A 23,160-nucleotide genomic window follows, 5' to 3' on the forward strand; every position below is an offset into this window, starting at 1 on the left:
TTATCTCAACTTTAGTGTTGAAAGCCTTGCTGTCTCCCGTAATACCCGCAGAGACAGACTGATGAAGTATGGGCTAGATAAATGGACAGTGAGGTGGACTGAAAACTGGCTGAACTGCCAAGCTCCAAGGGCTGCGATTAGCAGCATGAAGTCCAGCTGGAGGCCAGTCCCTAGTGGATCCCCTTGGAGGTCAAGACTGGGGCAGATAATGAACATGTCAAACAATAATGGCCTGGCAGTAGGACAGAGTGCACCCTCGGCAAGTTTGCAGATCATATAAAACCGAGGGGAGTGGCTGATACACCAGGGGGTTGTGCCACCATTCAGAGGCACCTTGACAGGCTGAAGAAATGGGCTGACAGGAGCCTCACGGGGTTCAACAAGGGGAAGTGTAAAGTCCTGCACCTGAGGAAGAACAACCCCAGGCACCAGTACAGGCTGGGGCTGACCGGCTGGAAAGCAGCTTTGCTGAGAAGGACCTGGGATCCTGGTGGAAACCAAGCTGACCATGAGCCAGCAATGCGCTGTTGCAGCAAAGGCAAGCTGTTGCATCCTGGGCTGCATTAGGATGAACATTGCCAGCAGGTCAAGGGAGGTGATCCTTCCCCTCTACCTAGCACTGGTGAGACACATCTGGAGTGCTGTGTCCAGTGCTGGGCTCCCCAGTACAAGAAAATCATGGACTTACTGGAGCAGGTCCAGGGAAGGCCACAAAGATGATTAAGGGACTGGAGCACCTCTCATGAGGAGAGGCTGAAAGAGCTGGGACTGTTCAGCCTGGAGAAGAGAAGGCTTGCAAGGTCTTATCCATGTGGATAAACACCCAATGGGAGGGAGTAAAGAAGACGGAGCTCTTCTCAGCAGTGACAGTGAGAGGACAAGAGGCAATGGGCACAAACTGAAATACAGGAAAGTCCATTTAAACATAAGACAAAATGTTTACTCTCAGGGTGATCAAACATTGGAACAGGTTGCCCAGAGAATTTGTGGAGATATCCTTGGAGATATTCAAAACCAGACTGGACATGGCCCCGGGCAATGGGCTCTGAGCAAGGGGTTGGAGTAAACTTCAAGAAGTCCCTTCCAACCTCAACCGCTCTGTGAACTAGGCCATCATCCTGGGCTCTCAGTCAAAAATAACTCACAGCATCAGCCTCTGTTTGGGAAACGCAGCTGCAGCTACCACAGGCAAACAGCTCCCACTGTCTTTCCTTTGTGGCTCTCTTCACACATCTTTCCTGGCCTTAAACAGCTGCCGTGACCCTCCAGTCCCTCTTTCGTGCTGTGACCCAAAGAGCCACTGCAGCATTTCATATCAGCACGCTTCCCTGCCCTCATCCGTCACAGCACCTCACAAATGCCGGATGGTATCTGAGGGTCTTATCAGCATGTGGTTCAGAGACAATTTACGTGGCTCCTACCTTGTGCACTGATGGTTTGTCCGCTGTGACAGACAAACCTGGGGGCTTTGGATGCCTGGTTGGCTCCTGAGGGCTGTGATCGGCACGCACATCTCTGTGGTTATAGGGTGGTTGCAAGGTGCATAAGCCTTGTGGTGGAGCAGAGCGAGTGGGTCTTATCTTCAGGATCTTCTGTTGGGTCCTCTCCCCTGCACAGCCTTGCTGGACAGCTGTGCTGCAGCACTTCCTCTGCTTGATGCCACCTGGGGCCTCCCAAGCCAGGGACACCTGGGCCACGTCAGCATCCTGCCATCCTTTGCTCACCACACCAGTGCCTGCGTGCTCTCACCCCCGAGCTCAAGCCAGCAGGCTTCTCTTCTCTCACAGCTCACATAGCCAGGAGAGTACCCATCGTGCTATTTTATGGGCAGCCAACCACCATTAGCATCACTGCAATGAAGAAGAGTTACAGCTGGTCAGGTACTAATGGTAAGTGGGCAGCAAGACAATTCCCCACTAGCTATATTGCACGCTGATTATCGACACCAATTAAATAGCCCATGGCTGAGCCCTTTGGGGCTTGCAGCTCTCTCTCCCCCCTCCACTTCTGTCAATGCAGGGTCCGACAAGTGAGGCTCGCTGCCACCCATGTGAATTGCCAAGGCCTTGGTTCAGTCACCAGCCTGAAGCTCTCGGGTGCTTTGGCTGTACCTGTGCTCAAACAGGAGTGCAGGCTGGAGCCCTGCCGCTGGCCCCATCGTGGCCATCTCCTGCTCCATCCCTGCCCCAGGAACCAAACCCATCCCAAGGGGCCGTTTGGGTGCAGCAGTCTCCATCTGAGGAGGGCTGGGGAGACTTTCTCCAGCCTAGAGAGAGCCTACGCTACATGCCAAGCTGCTCAGTGTGCCCACCTCCCACCCAGACCTGTGCAAGCATAACTCAATTCAGCACTCAGCTGGAGGGCGCTGCACCTCCAGCCGCATGGAGTGATCTAATACCAGATATCGCATCTTCCTGGCCTTGCTTAGCTTAGGTTTCAGCACAGCATTTCAAATCCACAGTTGCTGAGTACCATTGCTAGCCATTGAACACACCGTTTTAGAAAGCGCCAAATGACGAGGCACTAGACCTCACTGGAAAATATTGCCACCATTTAGTTGGTCAGCAGATTGACACTTAAGACCAGACTGATACGAAATCTCCTACGCAGGAGGAGGAGGTGCTATAGAAACCCTCAAGTACCAGCGACCTGTTGGTTCCGGGCACCTGCCCTGCTCATGCAGCCCGTGCTCATCCTCCAGCCCCACCAGCTGGCCCCGGCTGGCCCTGCTCCTCCTGGCTGGGATGCGTGGCTGCACAGCCCCCACATGCCCTGGCTCCGGCGGGACCCGCTGCTGATTTTGTGGCATTAAACCTGCAGGTAACATCACTTTGTCTCATTCTCTCTTGCTCTCTGTGAACTGCTGCTCAGGGTCCTGCTGTGGCTGGGAGGAGGCAGAAGCAGCTTAGATGCCTGGTTTCTGCACGGCAGTGCAGTCCCTGCGATGCAGAGGTCGATGCAGTAGTTTGCGATCTCTGAGCCTTTCAGTTTCTGTTCTTACTCCAGGTACTTTACCTGGAAGATCACAGCACATTACTTCCTAACAGCAGCTGGGAACTGGAAGCTAAATTCATCCCAACGTGGGAAATGAGTGATTCCAAAAAAATTTCTTTTTTGTCTAAGTGAACCCTTGCATCCCCTTTCAGCATCTTTCAAAGTAGTTCCGTGGTTAGGGTGACTACATTACTGTTTTCAGGGGATGCAGTGACAGATGAACCTGAAAGAACACAAGTTTCAAAAAAGAAAAGAAAAAAGTGCTGTGCCTTAGATCACTGTGTGTGAGAGAGCTGTGAACAACAACGGCAAGGTCAGAGCAGGCAGTTTCCAGATTTCTTTATGTTATTTGGAAACAGGGAGGAAAAGCCCCTCACTTAAGTGCTGTGGCAGGGCCCTCACCTAGGGCTCCTCTGCCGTGGAGGCAGTTTGTCTGGTCACTCTTTCTGGCTGTGCTTCCCTCCCCGGTCAGCTCATTGCCGAGGGCCTTGCCAGCAGGGCCCGTGGTTAGATTAACACCCCTGTGAAGTACTGCCCTGTCCAAGTCTATTCTCATACCTATGCAGCATATTTATTAAATCTTTGCTGACAGCTACCCATTCAATTTATAGGAATGTTGGTGAAAATCAGGGCAGTTGCCGTGGAGGTGGCAGGTTCGAAGGCAGTTGATGCAGAAGATGCTGTGCTGTACCCCATACTTCCCACCCCGTTTTCCTTCTTCCTCTCCCTCTGCTCAGTTCCAGGTCCTTTCCCTCACCCACCACGGCTCCCACGCTATCCTTAGTCATTTCACCCACCACATTCACCCTTTGCCCCTCTGGTACCTGCTCACTTCTGAGCTCCCCCCACAAGGAGGGAGGAGGATTTTACATGCAAGACTCCCCCTCCGGTGCAGCTGCTTCCCCATGGGCATCCTGCTGGGAAAAACACTGGATGTTTGCCACCACAGTGCTACTGCAACACCCACTGTGCCTTCAGCCTCTGCCTTGCTTCTCTTCCTCCAAGCTCTCTGTGAAGGGTCTGGAAGAAGCCTGCTACTTCTTGAGCTGCTGGAGGAAATGAGCCCAGCCCTGGCCTTCCTCCCCAGCCGGTCACCAGCTTCCATGGTGGGGGACAGCTGCTGACCAGCTCTCCCCAGTCTATGGTCGGGGGAAAGCAGGACACACTCCACAATACTGGTGACCTTCTCTGTCGAGCCCCAGCCTGTTCCTGGTTCTCCAGCAGCAGCAAGACATTTTTACAGCTGTCTCCATCCTTTTCTCACAGCTGTAGGTTGCTGCCTAGCCCCTCTGATGCTGCAGCCATCTCATCTACCCCACCTTAAGCATTTCCAGCAGCCACAGGATATGCTAGCTTATCAACCTGCATCTCTTTGAAGACATTTTGTGCTGAGCCATACTCTATCTGTGCTGTGTGGCCTGCTTTAAAACCCTCTGCTCGTTTCCTCCCTCCTCCCTCCAGTCTCTGCGCTGCCTCGTGGCCTGGAGCACTTGCGAGCCCTGATGCTGGGAACTGCATTTGGGCCACATCTCCAGCTCCAAAGGTGGTGTCGGCCAGAGCCCTTTCATGCTGCAGAGCACACCAGTGTGGTTTGCCTGCGTTGTACTTCAGCACGGAGGCTGCTGCTGGCATTGCAGACCAGGGCCAATGAAAAGCAACCTGGGCATCAGCCGGGCCAGCAGAGACATCTGCCTTGTGCAGTTAGCGAGCATAACGATGTGGCAGCTTCAGCCCTTGATGCAAGGTGTTTCCCTGCTGCTACTTACTGTAGTTCAGAGAGGTTTTCCTCAGGTGACAGCTGTCAGCTTCCTTCCAGGGTGCAGGCAGCGAGCAGCAAGCCTCTGTTGGGAAACCCAGACCTGAGCACACAAGAATTGGGAGAGAACTCTGCGCAGGAGTCACATTAGTGTCTGCTAGTGGCCAGCACTTACATATCCCCCCAGCAACTGAGTTATTTGTGTGTTTATCACTTACTTCAGAACTGAAGTCTGATTTTGCTGGCAGTGACCTCACCAGCTGACCACAAGGTCTGCATTGCTGGCAAAGAACTGCTTAACCAGGCATGTTCAAGTCATGGTGTCCCTTCCTGCATCTCTGAAAGCTGTAGGATTTCACCAGATTCCTCACCACTTCACTCTCCCGTTAGAGTGGTAAAAAACTTATTTTAAAGTAGAAGGTTAAATTCTTTCCACAGTGCGTTTAGATGCAAGCAGACATTCAGTGACATATACACAGAATCACAAGTTCAGAGAATTGTTCCGTGTGCATGTCACATAGAGCCACTGTGCACAGGATGGGGGCTGATGAAAGCTGATTTTTATCAGCCCATCAACTCACACTCTTCACACACCCAATACTCTTGCGAAACATCTAGTAGCCAGTGTGACAGAGGCTCAGTACCTACTTCTTACATCTCATGGATTTCCCAGGGTGGCAGGATGCCTGCCTTGAGCAGGAACCATCTAATCCAGCCCTTAATGGCAAGTTCCTTGTTTTGCACCAGTGCTTCCTCTTACAGGTGTGTCTTTCTGCTTTACATCTGCGGACTCATACTCTCTCCTGGAACAAATGGGCTTAAAATCAGGTTAATCCTTCCACCCCCCATTCCCCTCCCAAGGAGGTGGAGAGCAGCATGCCTCACTCACTCCCTTGGGGTTTCAAGCATGCCTTTGGGATGCAGGAACTCAGATTCAGCTCTGTTTTCCTCAGCTTGGAGCAGGACCTCCAGGTTCACAAGGCAGCCCAAAGGCTCAGAAACCTGCCCAGTTAGAGCCAGAGCATGAGGATGTCTACCAAGTGACATCTGCTATGCCTTTGCAGCCCTTCACCCCCCTAGTCTGTCTCCCAAGCCAGCAGAACTGCTAGAAGAGCTTTTGCTCATGGGTTGCGCTGGGCTTTAGCTTTGGTTGCTGCAATCGCTGCCTAGCTGAAAACCAAACTAAGGGTAATTTTACCTCATTTGCACAGCCTGGCTGTACTGGAATTAGTGTTCACATTGTCACAGGATGCCCCCGCTATCTATGGGGGCTCTTCTAAGTGCTATTCCGTGGCCCCCCCCCCCCCCCCCAAGATCCCCCTATTTAATAAAGGCTGTCTGCCATGTCCTGTTGGAAGTGTACCTTGAGGTATTTACTCATAAACTGAGTAAACATGAACAAAGCTTGACACAGGATGCATCCCAGTTACAGGCTGACTGAGAATGCCAGCTTTGTAGACTCAAATTCACATTCATAACAAAGTAAATATTTACTTAAATACCCTTTTCTATAGGAACCATGCATCTATAAGAGGTAGGAGGAAAGTCTTACCATGTCTTTTCCCATTTCAGGTCTCAGAACATCATACAACATCTACACATCAGGACAATGAATGTGTCCAACAACTGCAGTTTCATAAATCTAGAACTGTATCACCATGTTCGTCTTATTGAATTTGCTCTGTACAACCTCATTTTCTTTTTTGGAGCACTATTTAATGCCCTTGCCCTGTGGGTGTTCTTCTGCAAGATAAAGAAGTGGACAGAAACCAGGGTGTATATAATCAATTTAGTCTTTGCAGATTGCTTCGTCATCTGCACCTTGCCTTCCATGGCTTATTTGCTCTGGAATAAGTCAACCCGAGATGAACTCTGCCAGTTTATAGAGGCAATGTATCTTATCAACATGGTAGTGAGCATCTACATCATTTCATTTATCTCCATCGATCGATACATTGCCATAAAGCACCCCTTGAAAGCCAGAACCTTCAGGTCTCCATCAAAGGCTGCCTTTCTCTGTGGGCTTCTGTGGGTCTCCGTGATAATCGGTGCCACCTTACAACTTTGGCAGAGACACGCTGCTCTCTGCTTTCAGAAGGATACCACCATGCCCCCTACTCTGAGTCTGCTTTCCATTTTCTTCATTTTTACTCTTCCATTAGCAATCTTGACTTTTTGCTCCACAGAAGTAATCAGGAACCTTAAGAGACGTCTGAACACAAATTCACCAGAGAAGAAATTAATCCAGAAAGCTGTTCACATTATTTATGCAAATCTGATTGTATTTCTAATATGTTTTCTGCCAGCCCACCTTGCCGTACTTGCCAGGTTCATAATGGAGAGCATCGGAGCTACCTGTTTCCTACTCCAGGTTCTGAAGAACTTCTCCTCTGTGACAAGGTGTATTGCCACGTCCAACTGCTGCCTGGACAGCATCTGCTACTACTTTGTGACCAAGGAGTTCCATGAAGCCCTTCTACTGCCCAAACCCAGCACTGAAAAAACAGATCAAATCCACCCCTTGCAGACACACACTTGCTAAAGGAAGGGGCAGGGGGCAGAGGGGACGAAAAACACCAAACCCAAAAAACGCCACAATAACTCTGTAAGAGCAAGAGAAGATACAGCTTCAGCATTATTGGGATAACTATTGCTCTTTCCTCGAGGGAGATCTTGGTTAGGTTTAGCATTACTAAGTTAATTGCGACTTATACTCTATGTTTCTATTAAATAAGTTATTTCACAGAGATGTGTAAAAGTGTGCATGTAATCACTGGTCATTAACATGTCTCCATTCCACCCTCCAGCACCTACTTCTTACTCTTACAGGAAGACAGGTCACCCATGTACGTCTCCCTGTTTTCGTTCATTTTGCAGCTAAAGTCAATTGATCCTTATTGCCAACACATACAAAATAATACATCATGTTTTACCTCATTGTGTGTTTCAGGTTGTTTGCATTATTAAAATAATCCCATTTATTTTTATCATATTCCTTTGGCGGGCTGGGGGGTGGTCAGGTGGTACTAGCATATTACTAAGTACATGGCCCTACAAAACAGCCTAGACTCTGCTGACTGCCCTTCCCTTTCAAGTCAATGGGTCAGACAGATGTGAAGGAAAACTTTTAGGATGAAAGCAAGACTTGTCCAGTGCCATAAAGGCACAAAGTCCAGGAGATATCAGAGCTGAGTCCTCCTGCTGGTTCCCCTCCTGCTGCACTGCTGAGCCCTGGCACAGAGACACCTCCTTAGAGCAGTGTGGTGGGTTGACCCTGGCTGGATGCCAGGTGCCCACCAAAGCCGCTCTATCACTCCCCTCCTCAACTGGACAGGGGAGAGAAAATAAAACAAAAGGCTCGTGGGTCGAGATAAGGACAGAGAGATTACTCACCAATTACCATCACGGGCAAAACAGACTCGACTTGGGGAAAAATTAATTTAATTTGTTACTAGTCAAATTAGAGCAGGATAATGAGAAATAAAATCAAATCTTAAAACACCTTCCCACACCCCTCCCTTCTTCCCAGGCTTAACTTTATTCCCGATATTCTCTACCTCCTCCCACCCCGAGCGGCGCAGGGGGACGGGGAAGGGAGGTTTTGGTTCAGTTCATCACATGTTGTTTCTGCCGCTCCTTCCTCCTCAGGGGGAGGACTCCTCACACTCTTCCCCTGCTCCAGTGTGGGGTCCTCCACGGGCTGCAGGTGGATATCTGCTCCACCATGGACCTCCACGGGCTGCAGGGGGACAGCCTGCCTCACCATGGTCTTCCCCACGGGCTGCAGGGGAATCTCCGCTCCGGCGCCTGGAGCACCTCCTCCCCCTCCTTCCTCACGGACCTTGGTGTCTGGAGAGCTGTTCCTCTCACATCTTCTCACTCCTCTCTCTCTCTGCAACTGCAACTCCCCTGTCACTTCTTTTGCCTTTCTTCAATATGTTATCCCAGAGGCGCTACCACTGTTGCTGATGGGCTCGGCCTTGGCCAGCGGCGGGTCCCTCTTGGAACCCGCTGGCATTAACTTTATGGGACATAGGGGAAGCTTCTAGCAGCTTTTCACAGAAGCCACCCCTGTAGCCGCCCCCGCTACCAAAACCTTGCCACGCAAACCCAATACAAGCAGCCATGCCCAAGGGGCTGCTGCTCCCACCCATGGGGAAGCCCTTTTAACTCTGTCTAGACCTTTGCCACCTGTACATTGTTATTCCCTGGGTTTATGTTGTGGCACCAGGCTGGCCCCCAGGTTCACGCTCCCGGCCGCAGCTCAGGGTCAGAGTATCACCCCCCAGCTGGACACAGCTGGGTCCGGGTTTCCGCAGCCTGCCCACATTGACACCCCTAATGTTTCCATGGGGGAAATACATTTGTCCATGAGTCAGCAGCCTAGAAAAGACAGAGGAGATGGGGAGCCAGTTGACCCCCTACGTGTTATTCAAATGCTCCCTAGAACTGGGCTTTTTTCTTTCTAAATACTGAAAAATCTCCAAAATGGCCTCTGAGCTCTGCCCAAGCAATGCTCAGAGCGCTCCAGGAGACAGTGTGGAGGAGTCCTCCCTGCCCACTTACGCAGTTTCCCCTGTGACCTACATCTGTCTTCAGGGAGCCCATGGCTGCTGCTCAACCTGCTGTTGTCACCTTTGGGACTGAGAGCTCAGGAGACATAAATTAATGGGACAAATTCTGAGGGAGTCAGAGTCTGGCTCCCGTCAGCTGGCTCATATAGATGGGACGGCAACTGCTGCAGCCAACAGACAGCAGAAGCCATCAAAATGACTATAAAATGCCACTGGGGCATGTTCTTAAACATGTTTCTAAAGGTCCTGACACCTACGGTGTGCTCACTGCCACACCGGTACCCCTCACCTGTGCCCGGTTGGCAGTGACTGTCACTACCAGCTTGGGCTTTCCAGTGATGCTGATGAGCAGTGTTAGACACCTGGCTGCTTCACAGAGGACAAGGAGGCCCATAACATCTGTCACCTTTCTTGTAAAGACACTGAAGAGAAGCATGCTGGGTCCCCTCACCCTGGGCTCACTGTCACGGGGTGCATGAGCACCGACGTGCCCCCTCGGAAAGGCCATCAGCCCCCACACTGCTGCCTCCCTGGGGCTTGCTCTGCAACCGCACCGGAGGCTGCACGGGCTGCTGTGCTCCCTGGGGGACCTTTTGCTGCCAGAAGGGCAATTTGCAACCATTATGGGTTTTATTTCAGAACGCATTTGTTTTCCCACGACTGAAAATATTACATTTTAATTGCTAGTTTGTCTGAGGTGAGTGGGGGGAGCACAGACTGGGTGGAAAAAAAGATGGTGAAGCATTGAGCTGATGTGAGTAGAACAACAGAGGGCACCAGAGACTCGACTGTCCCAAAAAGTAGGTAATAAATGAAGCACTTTTGGGGAACAAGAGTTCATTGCTGTGTTTCAGCGCTCCCGAGCTGTCGACAGCAGGCTCCTGGGCAGCTGTGCCCTGCACCGAGCAGCACCCTGCACCAGCACCCGCAGCCCCAACAGATCTCCCCCCCTGTCAGGATGCCCGCATCTACCCTGCAAACTTTCTGAGGACTACACCCACCTGACAGCCCTACAAGAAGCAGGTAATGTCTTCTAATTCTTCCCACACCGGTGTGTAGCTGTGTGCTCTGCTCAGTACTTCAGGCTGTGCTTTCTCACCTCTTAACTGAAGCACTAGCCAGGGTTGCCTGCTTGTTAACAGACGGGTCAATCCTCAGCTGTACACAGATGCCTCCATTTCCTCCTGCTTTCACAGCTGTTATGCCTCACTGTTTAGCAGCCACATGTATGATTCAGGGGGGTCTTCATCCCTCGCTGCAGTGTCACACTGGTGCTTCTTACCATGCCTCTTCCGTGAGCGTGGAGACACCTGGCTCCCGGCACACTGCAGCACGGGACCTTGGGAACCGCCATTGGCTCTGTGTTTACACGGGGGATTCGATGGGGCTGGGATGCCCAGCCCAGCCCGGAGGGCTCAGCTGCTCCTCGGGGCAGTGCTATGCATGCAGAGAGTGGCTTTTTCACTGCGGGATGACCGCGGTAGGCTGGCAGGGAACTGCTGCAGGGTAGGTGGTACTACAGTGCAGCCAAGGACCTGTGAGGCTGAAAGCCCAAGAGAGCCAGGACACCAGCTGTATGTTACTTCATCCATAAATTCCACCCTAAAAATGACTGTATCCCTGTGGTTCAGTAATGCCATACCAGTTCTGGTGCTAGGACAGGTGCTGTGCTTTCCTCTGCGCTTGCCAGATCCATCTCCCAGTCTCAGACACTAAAAACAGTTCACTTTTAGTTCATGCAATCAGACATTTTCACTACAGTTTAGATGCTGATGCTTAGAAACCGCTGACTTATAAGGCAATGTATTTATAAGAAATTGTAGGAATCCGGGTGTTTTCCTTTCCTGCCTCACTGTAAACACTTCCTTTATGAGCTGCAGACTAAGTGATTCATCCTCTGCAGCCTCCTTGCTGGTAGTGGATGCCCTGAAATATTTAAAGGAATACCAGGAGATAATCTAAGTTCTTGGATTCATGTTTTCTGCTCTAGCAACATTTTGGCTTCCTATCTTTGAACGTTGAGATCAGACACATGTGCTCACTTTCCCTTCTCTCTTTGGAGACCTGTTATCTGCTAGGGCTGGTGGTACCCATGCTGAGCTATTCCTCCCCAGCATCCCGCGGTGAGAGGAGCGGGTTCGTGCTTGGGGGCAGCCTGCCCGCAGCAGGCACCCACCCACCAGCCTGCAGCAGCGTTCCCACCGCCCCCGGGAGTAAAGCCACCTGAGCTATGCCACGGCTGGAAGGGCTCAAGTCCTGTGGAGGTTCGCAGGCCTGGCAGGACCCAGAGCAAACCCAGGGGTGGCTTCAGCAGCAAAGCAAGGGCCTTGGAGGGCAAAGGGGGAATGCTGCCCAGCTCTGCTTCAGGCTGCCCTAAGGCCAGTGGCTCTCTGATGATAACCACAGCAAGAGCAAAGATAGAGGACCACAAAAATTATCATTCTGCTTTCCAGACCCTTTGCTATTACCCAAACTGTGCAAACCAGGACTGGATGGAGGGCAAGGCAGGCTTAACCCTGTAATAGCTGCAAGAGAGAGTTGCCTCTGTGTTTTTGTGTTAGCTGGTGGCAAGAGACAGTGTTACTTTGATGGCTGAGGGATAGACAGTGCTGATGAGCCACCGAGCCCCTCCAGGGGCTGCCTACATATGCAGTGCAGGGGCACAAGGAGCCACAGAGCCATGAGAGCCAGGGCACTGCAGGACCCAGCCCAGAGGACCTGTACCCGAGCTCGGTCTCATGCCTGCACCCTTTTCTTGCAGAGACGGCCCAACATGGAGAACTGCACCAAAGACAACGACATGCTGCAGAATGGCATTGTGCTCTTTCAACTGATCATCTACATCCCAGTGCTCTCTCTGGGGATCCCACTGAACATGATTGCCTTCTGGGTGTTCTGCTGCAAACTCAAGAGGTGGACCGAGACCAGGGTGTACATGATCAACCTCATGGTCGCCGACAGTTTCCTGCTCTTTGCCCTGCCTTTCCTGATATATTTTACCAAGTACAACCACCCCATAGACAAGCTGTGTTTCACCATACAGAACATCTATTTTACAAACATGCCTATGAGCATCCTTATCATCACTCTGATTGCGATTGATCGATACATTGCAATCAAGTTCCCTCTAAAAGCAAAGATTCTTCGATCCCCACTGAAATCGTCTTCTATCTGTGGGTTTCTCTGGATAACAGTGATAATTTATTCCTACTTGCGTCCAAAGTTTCATGAAAAAAAGGAACAATTCTGCCTTCGGAAACAATCTATTCAACCTAATTATTCATCGTTATTCTCCATTATCTTTGGGTATTTTATTCCCTTAGGGATTGTGATTTTTTGCTCAGTACAGGTCATCAAATGTCTCAAAAAGAAGATGGCCACGAGCCCTCATGAGACAAAGTTAATCCAGAAAGCAATCCACATTGTTTCTGTGAATTTGTGTGTGTTCGTCATATGTTTTTCACCTTTCTACATCACACTGCTCTTGCGGTTTGCAGTGGATGTTGCTGGAGCTTGTTCTCTGCTCTCGGAAGTCAGAGCCTCTGTTCAGATCTGTGCATGCTTAGCAAATTCTAACTGCTGTTTGGATGCATTTTGCTATTACTTTGCAGCCAAGGAATTTCAGGAATTTCCTTCTCTGTTCCCCACTTGTATATCAATGAGGTCCAAGGTGAGCCAAAGCCAAGAGCCACAGCCACCCACAGATCAAGTCACGACATAAACAAGGTGTAGTGCACTATAGGTGTTAAAAGCCACAGTGCTGCTGAAGTTTCGAGGCAGAGGGAATGGGACCACCTATAGTATCTGCAATCATTGTAGGTATAGGCATACCTGCAAAAAGGGGCAACCCCTCCAAGGGGTCTGATATTAACTTGAATTTTGTCCTGTCCTCAGTGACTTGACTCCAGCTCTGACTATTGTCTTGGATCGTTGTATCGCAGCTTCAGGCGTCTCCTGGTCAAGAGGGAGAGCCACACGGTATGGAGAATAGATGATAAGGCCATTGTTTCCACCATGCGCTTATTTGTACATATCATGCACCTAAACATAGGAAACTGAGCACCCTTACAGCAATACGCAAATCCACTTCTAGTACTGTAATACATATGGTCACTTAAAAACAAGAAAAAGCCCCTGTACTACAGTGCCAAACCTAATACATCTGTCTGGCTCACATCAAAGAATTTGCCCATACAGTGGTAGTTTCCTGCCAACCTATACAATTTCGAAGCTTGCAGCTATCGCCAGGATGCAGCTGTTGCTGTGCACGGAGTAAACTGCAGGAGTCAGACAGTGGCCTGAAACTATTGCCCCATTCCTGCCATGTAACACTTGTATTAGCTTGTGGCAATGCCCTGGCATTTGTGAGACTAAAATCATTGTGGGTATAAATAAAGCCATTACTGCATGGAAAAACTGAGCTACGCAAAGCGTTGTGGACCACAGAACAGACCCTTAGCGATGTGCATATCAAGTATAAAGCTGTGAAGATCTGATCTGATCTCACCCAAGTGACTACTGTAAGCCCTGGTGACAGGCTTGTACTTTAATGGGATCAAATCTTCAATGGGTGTCCTGTCTGGTGAGAGGCGATCGCATCTGCCCAAGTTGTTGCAGCCTCACGGTGCAGGAGTGTTGATGCCCAGAAAACAGCAGTGAGCAACATGAAGCAGATGCAGCCCTGATCCCTCCCTCACTATCCATGAACAGTTTTCAGTGGAGGTTTGGTGAGAGTGGGTTGTGTAAGGTCCCTCTGCAGAGATAGGGTAAACCCACAGCTGAGGGCTTCTCGGCATTGCCCTGTATGATGAAGCATTGCTTTGGATTTGGGTTTTTTTCTTTCAGCTGCTTGGACAGTGCACAGTGGGGGTTCAACAGCTCTCCTGCACCTTACTTTGAGACATTTAACTCTTTCCATGCATTGTACAGAGAGCCTTGATCTATCCTAGCTGGATCCCAGACAAGGCATCAGTTTTAATGGCTGGCTTTCCAGATACCAAATTCCTCTATAGTATCTGTGCTTGCTGACTATGCACCGCAAAGACCTCAAAGGGAGGTCTTAGGGCACCAGAAGGAAGCGACCCATAGAGAAACCTGGGCTGAGAGGGGAGCCAGTGCCAGGGCGTGACTACTTCGTGTTTATCTGCATAGAAATTTCATCTAACATTTTTCCACATAGTCACTTCAATAACTTAAAGTCAGTGTGGGAAACACAGAGTTTTTGAAATGCATGTGATAGCTGTATCTTGGTTGGCTTCATGGTCCTTGACTTTCAGTGCCTTCTGACTTGTAAACACCTAAAAAATTCGTCCAGGGAATGCAAACCATATTCTGCTAATTTAAACCTACAGACAATTAACTTTCTTAGTGACACGATTAACTTTCTTAGTGACAACTTACAAATAATTCCCCTACAAGTGGCCTGTCACCTTCTAGTGTCTGCAGACCACGTGCTGAAACCACTGTCTAGACACTGGCCAAACAACACAGGGAACAACTATTCCCATCACAGAAAGTATTCCCCATCCAAATGTTAGATCTACCTGCTTTGTGTCAATACTTTGGCAGAGGTCCCAGCATGATGGAAGCTGCAGTGAGCAACTGCAGCCTAAAAATGGATGAAACTACTCAGGTGATTCAGTTGATCATTTATGTCCCAATTTTCTTCTTTGATGTATTATTTAATGCTCTGCATTACCGGTATTTCACTGCAAGCAGAGCAAAAGGGACATGTGTCTGTGTGACCAACTTAATCGTTGCACACTGTTTGGCTCCCATTCTGCCTTTTAAAGCCTCTTTTCAAAGACAGGAAAAGATACAAGAGACAAATAGTGCCTGATCTTAAAAACCATCTATTGCTTAAGGAGGTGCATGAGTGTTGTCGCCCTTGTAGCTGTCAACAAATAAGCTGCAATCAACTATCCTTGGAGAGCAAGATGCCTAGGGTCCCCATTAGCCCATTCTCCTTCATGGTGTGCCGTCGATCTTCATGACAGGCATCACTTATGTGTCCAGGCAAGTGGTGTTCAGCAAGGAAAAAGACTTCTGTTTTCAGAAACAGTGCAGAGGGCCTTCAAAAACACTTTTGGCTCTGGGATCAGCTTCTGGGATCTGGTTATAATGAATGCCTGTTCCAAACAGATATTACAAAGATTTTTATTATTTTGAAAAAAGATTAAGGTTAATTCATATCAACCTGTTATCCTATTGCTACTCCAGAAAGCAAACAACTTACTTTTTTTGCAAACCCAGCCATGTTCATGTTTTCTCCTGCTAACAGGGGGCACCATGTCCAATTTACAGTGGGCTCCAGTTAGGTCATCTACTCTGAAATACAAAACAGTAATGCTTTTGTGCATGTGGCCTCCTGTATAGGCCTCATAGTATAGCAAATACTAACTGCTGTTAAGATGCCACTTGCTACTGTTTTGTCACCAAAGAATTTCAGGGCACTTTCTTCTTACCCAAGCCTATAGTTTTTAAAGCAAGGAAGGATCACAGATGAGGCACTCTATTAAACTAAACAGCTGCCGTGGTTTCACCCCAGCCAGCAGCTAAGCACGACACAGCCGCTTGCTTGCTCCCTGTCTGTGCCAAAACCAGCACAACAGCTGCGCTAAAGAATTTATAGTTGGCATTCTTATACATAGCCAAGCTTATTGCATATAGAGCTGTATGAAGTGAATGTTTTTTTCTTGTAGGAAGCAAACTGAGGTCTCCCACAGTTCATGTTCTAAATTTAAAAAATTAAGTGTTCCTTTTTCTTATTGTAAAGTGGAAATTTGTTGACTTCACAATCCCTGTCATCATTAAGTAATATTTTTTGTTGCTTGTACTGAACGCTATGAAAAGAAAAAAGGAAACATTCTTTTGCAAGTGAAAATCAAGCTATCTCATAGTAATGTATGTATAAATAAATATTCATTTATTACCATTATACATCAGAGTCCACTATTATTAATGCTAAACCTATACTGGAGATTGTGAGAGGAGACTTAGCTACCATGATGTAAGATCTGCCTTACAACAGGATATTTATAGTGCAACCCAAAGATGAGCAAAGAACTTTCTGATTACCTGAAGACATATGTACTACCTTGGACAAAAATTATTATCTGGTTTACGTGTCAAGTTATAATGATGTTTATGATGAGTTTCTGACACCTTTTTTCAGTCTGAACAAAACCTCAGCTTCCTGAGTGCTCCCAGTAAATGCAACAGATGAGTTATCAGCACCAGGGCCACAACAAACTACCAGCCATCATACAGCACTGGAATAGCAATCCATGAGGACAGCGACATGGTTATCCACAAATCTTTCCCATTTCCTAGCACAAGAGTCTGGCTAATGATAGTGGGGAGCAGCAGCCACAGGCCATCAGCAGCTCCAACAAGCAGGGCTGGACCACTGCATTCTGCTAACGTTTCAGCAAGATACAATCTCTCTGTCCCTTAAAAGAAAAAGATGCTAAAAATGGCTTAAACTTTAAATGAGCAAATTGATGCTGCAGTCAAAATTTAGGCTTGAGAGAAAAAAAAAAAAAAAGCAAGGAAAAGCCCACAAAGTAATCCAGAATCTTGCTTCTAAGTGAGTAGCCATCAGATTGAGCATTTTTGGCCCTTCTAAGCAGGGAAGGCAGGGGCTGGCATAAGACAGTATTTCGCTGTTTGGTGGCATTTGCGCAGGCCTGAAATCTAAGTTTTCACCAGAGGTTTGGGCTCAAGCAGCACTCCTCTCCCGGGGGCTGAAGGACACGTATCGGGGAGCTCTGCATTGTAGTGAGTTGGGTGCTGCTTTCAGGTTTTGGAGGTATCTCTGCTCTGGTTTTTGGTTTCTCAGTGCAGCACGGTTGTTCCAATCGCGAGCATTGCCCAGCAGTCTCCAGGGAACTCTGCAAGCACCGAAGCAGCGGTAGGCAGCTGGGAAGCACAGGCTTTGCCATGCCCTCCCCGGTATGTTTGCATAGAGATACACAGCTGATCCCTTCAGTGTCGATGCTGCGGGAGTACGGAGAGGGCTATAGTACAGAGAGCCCTGTGAGTGCGTTATCTGCTGTGGCTCAGTTCCTGTGTGGTGCTAAGGAAGGGAAAAGGGGAAACAGTCTCAACAGCCAGGGTTGGTCATTGTGTAAGGCTGATGCAGTTAGCCTAACACTGCCATTTCATAGGCTTTCCACGCTAAAAATAAGACTGACACATTCTGCTCCCAACCCTGTAGTTCTGTTTTGGTCAAGATCTGCTGTTGCAACATCACGTCTTCCCGTGAGAAAGCCGGGAAAAAAACCACACAGGGCAGAGGCACTGCAGAACCCGAACGCCGCAGGGTAGCGTGGTGTCCTGTGTCCCCCTCACACGTGTAGAAGGGGTACCAGTACCTCTCTCACCTTGCCAGAAGCCCTGTCCCACTGTGATGTGCCAGCAGCTGTAGCCAGCAGGGCACAGTCTCTGGGAAGCAGAGGAGACCGAGATCTTCCCTGGCAGGGAAAGGAGGCAGGAGCCCATCAAACCTGAGCTGTCCTGTCTATTAGCAATCTGTACCAGGAGCACAGGAAAATCTCTTGAGAAGGGCTTTCTTTGTCTGGCAAACAACCTCAAGCAGGACATCAGGCAGAGCTTACAAGGGAAGGAAAAATGATTGTGCAGACCAGAAATAAGTCTTAGAGATCAAGAAGTTTGAAGATCAAATGGGTCTTAGCAAATTCTTCTGTTAGATATGAAAAGCTACCTACAAATTACAAGCGAAGAAATGAGATCACCCAGTACTGCTGCTGATAAAAACAACAAAATTGTCCAGGTATGTCCTGAAAACTACGTGGTTACTTTGTCACAGCTTTCAGTAAGGATGAGGAACCTGAGAAGTCCAGACTTTTAAAGGAATTGGCACAGGAAATCTCACACCAACAGCAAGGCTTTTAAACAAGTCAGCCAAAATAGGATCAGTGGGCAAAGACCACCAACGACAGTCCCTCCTCCAGGATGGGGGAAGAAAGGGAAGGGTCTGGCCAGTAACAGCTCTACTACGCTCAGATCTGAAAAATGTGCAGCTTCACAAGACGGCTGAATAACATTACATGGGAGGGAACAAATCAGTGGTGCTTCACCTTACAGGAGTATTTTGCCTCACTGGCTTCTTTCACTAAGAAAATCACTTTTCCAGCCAAGGCGTGGTAGACATTGGTGTCAGTAAAAGGTTCTTTGGAGCACATTGCAAGCGGTAATGCACTTTGTACAGGCACTGGTACTCAGCGGTGCCGTAGGCCCCCGGACTACCCCGCCAGAGAGCTGCCAGCAAGGAAGTGAGAAAACAGCACGAGTGTCAGCTGCACTGCGCCACATGGTGACAGCACTCACGGGGCTGAGACAGGCTGAGAATTGCAGAGGCAGGGGAAAATATCAAGTAAGCATCATTGGTCCATGGCAGAGGTGATAAAACGTGTGACTGGATGGAAGAAAGGGGCCATAAGCAGCTGCAAGAGCCTAGAGGGTGACTGATGGGGAGCCAAGGTGGAGAGAAGCATGAGGATCCTGACCCAGCGGTGTCCAGGAATCAGACAAGGACCCAAGAGCCACACCAGGAGACATGTAAGTTCTCTGCAGATAACACTTCATTGTAGCTTTGCCTACTGGTAGCTGGTGTTGAGTTGCTCTGGCATATCCTGGTGAACCTGCCGATCACAGCCAGCTGCTTTGTGCCTGGTGGCACGGTTTGTCCCTCCCTTGAAGCCTCACCGGGCTGATGAGAGACATAGCTGCCCTCATCTGGCGACTACAGCACCAAGCTGTGGATGGGAAGCATCACACTGGAGAGACACTATGAGCTGAGCTCCCTCCAGGCTTACTTTTGACTGCTCATAGTTAATACTGGTAGTGATTGCCTTGACATAGACAATAGGAGTGTGTGGACAACACTTGAGGATCATGCAAAGTGAAGTGTTTTCTGTACAGTGGTGAAACTATCACAACCCAGGAGCTGGATGACTTTGGAAACTAAAGTACTAACAAGGACCATGACATGAAAATAATGGTGGTTGGGGATCAATGAGCTGGGTGTACTAATAGGTCAGTAACTACTTATAAGCATCCGCCAAGAAGCAGCCAGAGGAAAGGCGAAAGCAGTCCCTGGAAACTCAGAAGTATTTAAGCTAAGCTCTATACTGACTATACACTGGCAAGGGATTAATCTCAAAGGCTGGTTTGTAATGTGCAGACAGACAATGCAGAAATACTCCTGAAGCTGCTGTAAGATGACCTGGAAAGTGGGGCGGGGAAACGTGTTTGCCCAAGGCAGCAATTCAAGGCACTAACAGCAGGACCTTTGAGCTTGTTGATCAACTTGTCTGAGCTCTTCTTGTAAATGGGTTGCAATGGTCAGCCAAGGAGGAGCCCCTGGCAAGCGGGCACCTGCAGCTGCAGAGCAGTCACAAAGTCAGCAGGTCACAGGGTCACAGTGCCACATTTTCTCAGAATTGCTGGCTGATGAGAACTATGGAAGATGACAGAATTACTGTGATTCAGAGTGAAACCCGGTTATAATAATCACAAAACTGTCTGCAAACCACAGCCCTCACCTCTCCAACAGCTCTGTGAATGGGACTGGGGGCCCGCCGGGGCTGCTCTGCCCTGGGGCTCAGCAGTGTGGCAGCAGGTTGCAATCCCCGCTCCAGCCCCAGCAGGAGTGGCAGTCTAGAAGGCAGAGAGAAGACCTCAGGACCCTCCAGGGCAACAGGTCCCCTCCAAGCAATGTGCACAGCCTGTTGGGCGAGGAAAGTCAATGGACATTGCCCAGTGAGACATCAGGCACTGGAAAGTAAATCAAAGGAAAAACCCAAAGCCATTCCGTCGCCAGAAGAACTGCTGCAGGGCCGCATGGCAGACAAGCGTTTCACCTTGCTGCAGGGCTACTGCAGGCTCCTCAGTCAACAGGGGGTGGTACGAGCCACACCAGTGGTGACAGAGGAAGCTCAACCCCGGGGAAACGCATTGAAGAGGGGCGGGGGTGCTTCCTCCACCAGCATTGCTGCTGTCACAGCTACCAGCAAATGGTCATCACAGGACACCTCACTGGTCACTTGCCAGGAGCACCGCTAGGAGGGCTCACCGTGCCTGCACGTTGCACCGCAGCTGGTCTGGAGGAACATTCACTCTCTCCAAGGACAGCAAGCGAGCAGGTAATTCCTCTTGGCTATTTGCTGACCTGGTTATTTGAGCTCTGCAAGGCATTGCCTTTCCCCAGCCATGGTGGAACAGCAAAATGGCAGCGGAGAAACTGAGAGAGGGCTGGAGTCTGTGTATTTTCAAAGGTTCATTTTGATACTGGCCACATTAGACATGTTTTGGATGCTTAAGGTTGTCTCAGCCTTTGCTAGATCTCCCTGTTGTCTGTTATGATCTACCCTTGTATCTTCTGGGCTCATAACTCATTCCTCATGCCCAAAGCACAGAGCTGCTGCAGGTATCAGCTGTAGCACATTCCATCACCTCCGAAGAGGTCTCCTGGCATGATTCCTCAGCAGCATGATTTTCAAAGCTAGCCGAGAGCTGCAGATGCACATAGATGCTGCAGCACTGCCCTATGGTTTGCTCGCTCAGGATGCTTTCAAGCCCCAGGAACCTGCACCCGTGGAGCCACGTTCCCCACATGGGGAAATCCAAAGACATCTCAGACTTCCCAGGTCTTTTCTGTCCATGAACAGTTGCACCTGGAATATACTCCTGCAAAGCAGGAGGGCAAACAGCAATATTGCCCTTAGATCCAGGGTGATAAAAACACCCACTAGACCAGATACAGCTCATCTCTCTATTTCATGTGGCTGCTGATCACACTTCTTGCCATGGCATTGGTGGTTTTTTTTGTCTTGGAATTTTGGCAGCTTGTGCTAATACTTCTGAGGCGAAGACCAACTTTCACGATCCTTGAAAGGCATCATGCAGACCCCAGTACTCTGATGCTTGCTGCATACCACAAAATGCTGCCACTGAGTACAGGATTCAATGGCAGCTAAAACTAATGAGAGATGTACTAATAATTGCTCTCATCACTAATGAGAAGTGATGCAGAGACAACCCAGGACTGAAGGAGAGGACAGCTGCCCTTTTGCTGCATGTGTCCTGGAGCATTTTGAGCTGTCAGGATGCTGGCTGGCTTCTCCTGAGCACCACTATAAGGGAAGGGATGAGAACTGGGTTTAGGCGTCCCCTTTCCATTATCAGATGGTTGTAACAGCTCACATAACTCCTAGCTGCAGGAGTTATGCTGCTGCCTGATCTGAGTCTGGCCCAAAACAGAGGCCCAAGCATTTTCCCCCGCTGCCCTCCGCGAGCAGCCTTCCCCACATGGGACCGAGTGAGAAGCTGTGCTTTTCTCTCCTCCACAACTGATCAGGCTCGTGTCCTGCTCCCTCCCCTTCCCGCTAGGTACCTACAGCCAGCTCTGCTCTGCAGAGTCATCTCCACGGTCTGGTTTTCACTGTTGGTAAAGCGCTGAACTATCTGAATTAATCACTGATTCAGTCAAGAGTCTAGCTTCTAAAAGGTTTAATCTGCTTTTGCAGGAACTGTGCCTCTTAATATCCTCAAAATGAACCTCAGCAGCTGCAGTATCACAGCCTATGAAAGCTTTCCGCTTGTCCAGCTGTGTGTTTACATCCCGGTTTTGCTTTTGGGCATTTTGCTGAACGTGTTGGCGCTGTGGGTGTTCTGCTGCAAACTCGGCAAATGGACAGAAACCAGAGTATACATGGTCAACTTGGCTGTGGCTGACTGCTTGCTGCTCTTTACTTTGCCTTTTAAAACTTTATCTCACTTCCATCAGCTGAAGGTAGGTAGATGGTGCCTGGTTCTGGAAGGTGGCTATTTCATAAACCGCTTAATGAGCATCGGTATCATCACGTTGTAGCAGCTGATAGGTACCTTGCAATCAAGTACCCTTTGAAAGCCAAGGTGCTGAGGTCACCACTGAAGGCAGCTTTTGCCTCTGGATTTCTTTGGATAGTCATCATCTGTGTGATGTCCCTCATTAAAAAGTTAGAGGACCGAGGACAAGATGAATTTTGCTTTGAAAAATCTTCTGTTAAGCCCTCGGTGATCACACTGTGTGCTATTATTGTAGGATTTTTCATACCATTGATCATCTTGAGTTATTGCTCCATAAAAGTCATTGCAGAACTCATGAGAAAGAAGAATGAAAACTGTCACAAGGAAAAGTCAATCAGGAAGGCAGTCTACATCGTGTCTGCAAACATGGCTGTGTTCATCGTATGCTTTTTACCTCTTTACCTCGGGCACCTCCTTCGCTTTATCATGGACTCCATCAGCTCCAACTGCTCTGCAATACAGAGGGTTAATAATTTTGTTCACCTCGCCTCGGTTCTCGCAAACATGAACTGCTGCCTGGATGCTATTTGTTACTATTTTGTCAACAAGGAATTTAAGGAAGCATCTCCCAAGCTAGCGAAGTCCAAATCTGAAGCCAATGAAGAAGCTGAAATTCAGCTCCCATGCACAACACGTTAGTGCAAAACACACACAGCACACATTTTATACTTGCAATGTTCAAGTTCAACTGGGACTCAATAGCAGGCTTTCACACTTTCTTTTTGTGTGAGTGGGATGGAGGGACTTTCTGCTAATGGGAAGGATTCAGACACATGAAAATTAGCCCTGATTCAGACAACCACAGCAGTCCAGATTGTGATGTAATGATCTAGGTTGCCACTGATAATTCTCTGCCTTATGCGAATTTGAGTAAAATGATAGCTTTCCACTGCAAAAACTGTCTTTCATTTTCCCATAAAACCCAAAACAAGTACAGCCAATGGTAAAGGGTTTTTTTGGTCC

General features: G+C 49.0%; 3 protein-coding genes across 3 annotated transcripts; all 3 read left to right on the top strand.

Moving 5' to 3' along the window:
• The first annotated feature begins 2,756 nt into the window (after positions 1-2,756).
• LOC127020375 (G-protein coupled receptor 35-like) lies at positions 2,757-7,292 on the top strand. Its single transcript, XM_050902889.1, has 2 exons — positions 2,757-2,820; positions 6,323-7,292. Exon 2 carries the CDS (start codon positions 6,360-6,362, stop codon positions 7,290-7,292), a length of 933 nt encoding a protein of 310 aa, XP_050758846.1. The 5' UTR covers positions 2,757-2,820; positions 6,323-6,359.
• Positions 7,293-12,097: 4,805 nt separating this feature from the next.
• On the top strand, positions 12,098-13,045 carry LOC127020160 (G-protein coupled receptor 35-like). The gene has a single exon (XM_050902626.1). It carries the CDS (start codon positions 12,098-12,100, stop codon positions 13,043-13,045), a length of 948 nt encoding a protein of 315 aa, XP_050758583.1.
• An 8,856-nt stretch (positions 13,046-21,901) lies between these two features.
• On the top strand, positions 21,902-22,836 carry LOC127020161 (G-protein coupled receptor 35-like). The gene is given in 2 exon segments (XM_050902627.1): positions 21,902-22,211; positions 22,214-22,836. Coding segments are annotated over 2 exon segments (933 nt in total).
• Positions 22,837-23,160: the final 324 nt, after the last annotated feature.

The sequence above is a fragment of the Gymnogyps californianus genome, chromosome 10 (assembly GCF_018139145.2).
Source record: "Gymnogyps californianus isolate 813 chromosome 10, ASM1813914v2, whole genome shotgun sequence".
Lineage (NCBI taxonomy): Eukaryota > Metazoa > Chordata > Aves > Accipitriformes > Cathartidae > Gymnogyps > Gymnogyps californianus.